Source organism: Parasteatoda tepidariorum, chromosome 10, assembly GCF_043381705.1.
Source record: "Parasteatoda tepidariorum isolate YZ-2023 chromosome 10, CAS_Ptep_4.0, whole genome shotgun sequence".
Lineage (NCBI taxonomy): Eukaryota > Metazoa > Arthropoda > Arachnida > Araneae > Theridiidae > Parasteatoda > Parasteatoda tepidariorum.
In genome coordinates, this window is record NC_092213.1 from 64,379,059 (window position 1) to 64,387,031 (window position 7,973).

Consider the following 7,973-nt stretch of genomic DNA (forward strand, 5'->3'; position numbering starts at 1 on the left):
ATATCAAGATCTGTTAATTTCTTGAGTTGAAATCAATTATCTTGTTTTAATTTTTAATTGTTTAATGCAACTATTCCCCACGTTAGCCACTTCTCTAGATTTCTACACTGTTTTCATTAAATAAAGCTCTTGCTACGACCATATTAATTAGCATATTAGCCTATTGGCACAGAATTTTTATTAGACATACTTTTCCTACTTTTTTTTCATTATTTTGTATTAATTTAGGTCAAAATAAGTAAAAAAAATTATTATATATAGCATTTTAATAATTTATGGTTATGAAATACAGCAGGTGTCTCTCTCTGCGTTAGAGGTAAAATTTTCCAAACTCGCCTCACTTCCAAGAAATAATTTTTTTAGAAATTTAATTAGAAATAATTTGCTGTTATTCAGTTTTAAGAGAAACAGTTATTCATCATTGAAATGTCTTTAAATTATAAAATCAATTATTGTTGAATATTTGAATATGAAAGGGGGAAATTTCAAACTGCTTTTTTTGGAAATTTTATTTTAGTACAATTATAATTCAGGTAATCAAACGGATTTTTTTTATTAACTATTAAACTGTTCTATATAATTAAAAAATGCCACAAAATATTTTTACTTGTAATTAGAGCATCAGAATAAAAATATATAAAATGGACACTGATGTCCCACCTGCTTCAAAGGGTTAGAATAAACAGCTACTATGTATTTGCAAGAAAGCTAATAACTGTTAGAGAGCATTATGCTTTTATAGCAACTAATTACTTAAGATATTAATTCAATTTCACAATTTTCATTTTAAAACAGAAAATAAATTTCTACTTTGGTGTGAATGCAGTATTAATATCAACGAGAATTTAATCTAAGCAGACACAATAAATGTTTAAAGCTCAACTTGGAATGACGAGCAAAATGGCTAGTTTCAAAATCTAAATGTCTATGTAATTCATAAATCTTAGTACCTAGTTTCTGATTCTTATTTGCATTATTCATATTTTTTGTAAAAAATCTAATAGTCATGATTTTGTAATGGCATCCCTTTGATTATTTATTTTTAGTTTTATTATAAAATTGCTATTCCAGACATAGGAAAATTTCTCAGGTTTAAAAATTATTTCTGATGATTTAATTAAGTTGTTGCTCAAAGATGTATTATTATGTCAATATGAATAATGTATTTGCAATAGAATGAGTTGACGCCTGGTGGCTGAGTGGTAGCGCTTTGCGCTGTTGTGCCACAGGTCCCTGGTTCGATCCTCGGGCCGGGCAAGGTTCACTCAACCTTTCATCCCTTCAGTGGTTCGATAAATGAGTACCAAGCATGCTTGGGAACTAAACACTGGGGGTTCCGCGCTCGGCTGACCACCTGACCGGAACATCTGCTTCTGCACCCCAGAGCCCAAGGTCAAGAAAACTGAGATGGGCACAGTAGGCCTTGGCCCTCTATGGGCTGTCGCGCCGCTGAGTTTAATAGAATGAGTTTATTAACTGCCATTGTTCCTTTTTGAATAGCTGTTTTTTAAAAGTATGAATTTAGTTTTTACCATTTCAAGTTAATTTCTTAAATGGGAGAACAAATTTTTACATTGCTGAAAATAAGTAAGAAGTAACATTGTCTCATTTTGAACTTTTGAAATATCTACAAATCTTGATACAGTTTCTCATTAAAATTTCCATTACTTGTAATCCTATTCTGAGTCTTTTTACATAGCTCTATATCCTTTCCCAGATTTTTTTTATTTTTTATTTTTACTTATTTACCTACAGCAAAAATGTTATCAGATGCAGACAAATGGTAACTTGCTTTCAGGAAATTAAAATAACTTCTGTAAAAATTATTTTCACTTAAAGTAAAAGAAAACCAGAGATCACTTGCTTATCAAGCTTTTCTGATGTCTGGGCTCATTTGTATACTTTTATTTATAAAACATTTACGAATCGAAATTTATGGGTTTCATAAATGTTTTAAAATAAACAATCTAATATTCTTCATGATAATTGTCATTTTAGTAACAGTAATTAGCTGACTTAAAATGAAAGAGGTATGATAAAGAGTAGCATATCAATGACGGTAATACTTTTTTAAATTTGTAATAGATTGAACATCAGTCATAAATTTTATGTCAACACAATGAAATTTGTTTTAGACATTGACAAATATCATGATTGATGATGATTAGATTGCATTTTAATATCTGAAACCATACCTTAAATTATACTAAATTACTTTATTTTATTTCCTTTTTTTTAACCAAAACAATAATATACATTGCGGAACAATTTATGTCTGAGCTTCATTACATTTTGTTAATATTTTTTTTAAAATTCTGTAGGCATTTATGTATAAGTTGGTATTAATTAATTAATGTTCCATTATTTAAGTTCACGTTATTCAATGTCCCTTTATTTATTTGCTAAATAAAGGTATGTGTCGTTTTAAAATAATAGTAATAATTTAGATAATGAGATTTGCTTGTTTATTTTTTAGTGATGCCCACAGATTATTTGTAAATATCAAATATCTTTGTTATTGAACATAAGATATAACTCTGTTCCTGGTCTAAGTTGTCCGGTAAACTATGACTTTAAATTAAGGAGATGTAAGAAATTTGCCAGTTAACAAAGATTTGCTTTTTTGCTTCTTGCCCTACCTCCTACATTCCTTTTTCCTAGTGAATTTGATTTTCGTTCCTCCAAATAAGGGATGTAACTGTAATTTGTAAAATATGGTTCAAATAGTTTACTCAAGGAACAGTTTAAAGTTTATACCCCTTTATTTTAATTTTGTTTTTGCATTTTTCATTAGATTTCTGAAATTATTTCAGAAAATCAAAATTTTTTTTGCAAAATTTAAAGAATTTTAGAACAATTTAAAATTCACTTTTTAAAAAATACTTCCATCTGAAAAAACTTTTTAGTAATTATTTATTTAGAAATTGGTTGAAGACATTTTAAATTGTAGTGTATTCAAATTTTTACACAGTTTTTAACTATATAATTTTAAATTACGAAATTTTTTTTTTTTCGAAGATATTAATTTGTCCAGGCAATTCTTTTCAGCATTGAATAGTTTGTAATTAAAGATTTGTTTTAAGGTATGCAAACTGTGAATTTTTCCCCTTGGAAAAATAAACTTTTAAAATATGTATTTAAAAGTTTATATATCCATATTATATCCATTATTAAGTCCATATTTTATTCAACTTAATTAACTTATCTTGCAAGTTTATCTATATATATATTTCTCTTACACGGCGACAAAAAAACAACTCCCCGAATGGCAATGCTAGAAAATCGACCAATGATTCCCGCTAAAAATGTCACATGCCAAATCTAGCTGAGGTGGCTCAACATAAAGCGCTTTTAAAAACGGAAACTGAAATAACAATTCAGCTGCGGCAATCTCATACTATTAAGCTAGGCAGAAGTGAGTAGTCTTTGTTGATAGATCTCTATTTTAGTATTGTCGAAAGCGCTTTTTTTCACGAATTTATATATTACGAATTTATTTGACGATTTTTTATTTATATCACAAATTTATTTGTTTTATTATTGTTATTAGTTATTCATTGAGAAATGAGTCTCAGTCAATGAGTCTTTATTTGAATTCAAATTTATTTTATTGACTTAGTTTTTACTAAAAAGATGTAATTTAAAAAAAAAAAAAAGTTTTTATATGGATTTGAATTATTGTTTTAAATTCTTGGAATTTTGTGCATTTGCAATGTACCTAAGTTAGTAGCGAACGAAGCAAGCTTGGTTTTCTAAGCAAACCATATAAGATTGCGTAGCAATTTTCGGGGGTTGGCGAGCGTTAGCGAGCAGGGGGTGCAACCCACTAGTTTAAACCTAATATGCATGTAATGGTGTGTAATTTCAATCTGTACTTTCTCAGCAAATCAATAATATTTCCAACGAAAAAACTTCCACAAAATATCTTTTTATTTCTAACTAAATTATACTTTCTTTTTCTAGATTCATCAACAAATTTCAGAAATAAAAACTTCAAATTTCAATGCTTGGCATAGGATTTGGGTGGATCGATATCTTACACCGGACATGGTTAAATCTTGTAATTCATGGTTTCTCAAAAGCGATCAAGATAAATACAAAGTTGTTTGCCTGACCATAAGTGACTGTAACAAAACTCCCTATATTCCTTATAATAAATATAAACTGAAGTATTACAAGGTTATCACAATTGACTGAGTAAAATTGTATTAATCAGTGGTTTCCAAAATTATAATTTGTACCAAATTTTTCCCCTACAATTACCAGTGACACAATCATAATATCATTTAGTAGATTGGAATAAATGAAATTCACAATATTCTGTCTTTTTTTTTAATACATAATAACAGGATAATGATATTTAATAATAAACCTTGTGGCTGAATTGTGGTTACATAGTTGCAGAACCTTCTAGAGTTATCTTAGAAAAATTTTCAATTTGAATTTTTTTTTTAAAGTTTAATGTTTACAGAAACAAAAGTTGAAACTTCATATAGAACAGGGGTTTCCAACTGGCGGGTATAAAATATATTAGTTCAAATAAAATATATCAGTTGTCATTTTTCTGCGGACAATTTTCGTAAAAATTCTATATGGGTTTAAAATACTTTTCTCGTTAATAAAAACCTAATTTCTTCGTTTCTGTAAAATTTAGCATACCAGCGGTGCAAAAAAATTTATTTTTCAGGTTTTCCATCCAAGAAAATAAAAATTTTCCATTCAAATACAAAAATAATCGTGTATGTTGCTTTTTTTTATTTCATTTTTTTTTGTTTTGTGAATATAATTTAGCACGTGCGTATCAAAAATTTTCTCGAAGAAATTCTCCAATTTAACTTCTTGAAACCACTCATTTTGGGCGAAAATATTTACACACACGTTTTTAAATTTAAAATGTAAATATCGATTCTCTGGTGGTTGCAGCAGACAAAGCTCAATTTTCTCATTGAATATTTTGTGTGCTGCTATGTAAGTTTTAATGCCTTAACAATTAGATATCTGTTGCACATTAATTGTTTAATACATAGGTGCACATTAAAGTTATTGTAGTCCGAATTTTTATTATTTATTTATGTCTTTAAAATTATTATTAATAGCAATTGAATATTTTTAAAAATCTACTTCTTATTTTAATTTGTAATTCAATACTTTTGTTTGTACAACTTGGTAAAACTCTCACAGTAATATTTATTGTTTCTTCAAACATAAGTCCTACAAAAACTTTTGATAAAGTTGCGGCCCCCCATTTGATTTGTGTTTTTAATTCTGGCCCCCGGCCTCATGTAAGTTGGAAACCCCTGATATAGAACATAGCACATATAGATACATTCTATTATAAGCGCTCCTTTTTTATAAGTTACAGATATATTTCTTATTATTATTAGTGCTATGGAGATTTGTCACAGAAAGCCAGAAAAAATTCTACCATAGGGATATTAAGCAAAATGTAAAAATAAAAGTATTTCAGATTCTATTTTCCTTATACAATGGTAGAAATTTTTAAAAAAAATTCGCTGGCCCAAAGGATTGGTAACTGAAAAGTATTACTGGTTTATACACATATTTACACTTTTGTGTTTGCATTTTTCCATTAGATTTTATTGAAAGGAAAAATAATAAATTAAATGCAAATGAAAATTATGATGCAGGTAAATGTGTACTGTCACAATTATCACTAAATATTCAATTTTGTGGCAAAATCGCAAAGTTTCATACAAATCAAAAGTACCAAAACAGCATACCATCCATATATATTGACTGATTATTATCACTCATATTTTTTTTATGATGGTCCAAATCAAATTTAGCGGTCTCGGACCTACAGACAGGGTATCTGCTACCTACACACCTGGAAAGTCATGAATTTTGGTATTGAACAAAATTTGTTATGATTTTAACTATTTAAAAAAAAAATCAAGGAAAGTCATGGATTTAGGTCGTCAAAATATCAAATTTTTAAAATGGTATTTACCCCCCCCCCCCNTTTCCCCCCCCCCCCATTTCATGTCTTCCAAGAAGCTGAATTTATATCAAAATCCCCACTCACAGTCATATTTTATTAAAATATGAATTGTTTTTTAAAAAATGAAAGAAAAAAACACCATTTCTAGAGCGAATTATCTTGTAAACCTCTGTGATTTCACAATTTTTATTACTATTTATTTTTCTTAATTTAACAATTTAAAATTCTAGCTGAAGCAAGCCAGTCATTGGTGAATTTTTTTTTATTCCGGAATGAGAACAGAAAAATCAGGAGTATTTTTTTCCTCTCGGATCAACAAGAAAAGCATCTTTAAAATATAATTTGGCAGAAAAAAAAGAAAAAAAAATTATTTGCTTTTGTATTTTTTTTCCAGCTTTATTATTGCTTCAATTTTACTCTGTTTTTTTAAATTTAAAATCTATAAATATGAAGATGCAGAGTATAACAGTTTTGATTATACCTATCATTTCAATTAATGTTATTATAATGCTTTTCTAAATTTATTGTTGTGTTTTTGTCAGAGAAAATAGTATGTTAAGTCATGAAAAATTCTTGGAATTAGTCATAAAAAGTTATGGATTTGAAAATCTAAAGTGTAGCAGATACTCTGTACAGATCTTGGAATTAGTCATAAAATGTTATGGATTTGAAAATATAAAATGTAACAGATAGCCTGTACAGATCTTGGAATTAGTCATTAAAAGTTATGGATTTGAAAATCTAAAATGTAGCAGATACCCTGTACAGATCTTGGAATTAGTCATAAAAAGTTATGGATTTGAAAAGCTAAAATGTAGCAGATACCCTGTACAGATCTTGTTAATTTTAAACCTTGATATATGTTTTAATATGGTAGCTTTAATTATTTTTATTTATTTATTTATTTTTTGGAAGGGGGCATTTTTATTTGAACATAAAATTCTCAAAGAATATTAAAGTAGCAAAATCTGAAACTCTCAAGGTAAATCACAATCAACTCTTGAAGTTTTTGGAGTGTGTGCTTTATAATGACCACACACAACTTTACTTCACAAGTGTTTCAATCTATTATTGAGCTCTTTTTATACAGTCAATTATTTCTTCTAAAAAGTTAAATCTTAGAGTATTATAATTTATTTTTCTTGTCATCAATTCTATTTGTATAAATATTCATAAGTAATATTTTTATTACGTTAACTTCTTACTTAGCAAGCATTTCTTTTCATTTAAATTGAAAATTTTTGATAGAATAATTAAAAATTGGAATTTTAAGAAAAATATCTGAATTAATATGTAAATATTTAATATAGATTAATATATGTATGCACATATTATACATAAATTTTTCTGTTGATATTAAAAATATGCTATTTTAAGTTGTAAAAGTTTTCAAATTATATTGTACAAATCTCAGAAAAATTTAGGTTTTTCTTGAGAGTGACTGCCATGTGTATCGACATATTCGATGGCATTTTTGTGGAATTGGAAAAAAATGGCTTTAGAATTTAAGAAACATCAAGAGGCTGTTAGCAAAATATTAAATTTTGTTTTATCTTCAAATTAATTATCTTTTTCATTGTTGTGCTTATTGCTTATTTTCCCTATACAGATCATTAGTAATCTCAAGTATTTGTAATTATAATTCAGCTTTATCAATTTTCAGAAGTTTTATGGCATAGACAAAAAAAAATTTGATTTAGGTATTTGAACTTGGTTGAAAGATGTTTTTTTTTTTTTTTTTTAAATTTTTTTTTATAAAGAAAAGCTGGGCATATAATTGTTTAAAAATAGTTTTTATTATTAAGATTACTTTATATGTGAGCTATAGTATTTTCCTCAAACTGTGTTTAACATGGCTGAATTTAAATAGCTCTAAAACCCATACAACTTAAAAAAATTACAACAAAAACATCAAAATTTTATGACTATTGTATATTTTCATATCCAAAGACCTTCTGCACTTTTGTGCATGTGCCAGGTCTGCTTCAGTTTCATCAAATTGAGGTGAGAT

The 7,973-nt window shown here is 27.4% G+C and overlaps 1 protein-coding gene across 1 annotated transcript in view; it reads left to right on the top strand.

Annotated features, from left to right (window-relative positions):
* Positions 1-4,318, top strand: part of LOC107436511 (paired amphipathic helix protein Sin3b) — a 42,496-nt gene extending 38,178 nt beyond the window's left edge. The window contains exon 25 of the mRNA XM_043050337.2: positions 3,964-4,318. Within this exon, the coding sequence (XP_042906271.1) occupies positions 3,964-4,197 (234 nt within the window). The 3' untranslated portion in view covers positions 4,198-4,318. The remainder of the gene's footprint in view (positions 1-3,963) is intronic.
* Positions 4,319-7,973: the final 3,655 nt, after the last annotated feature.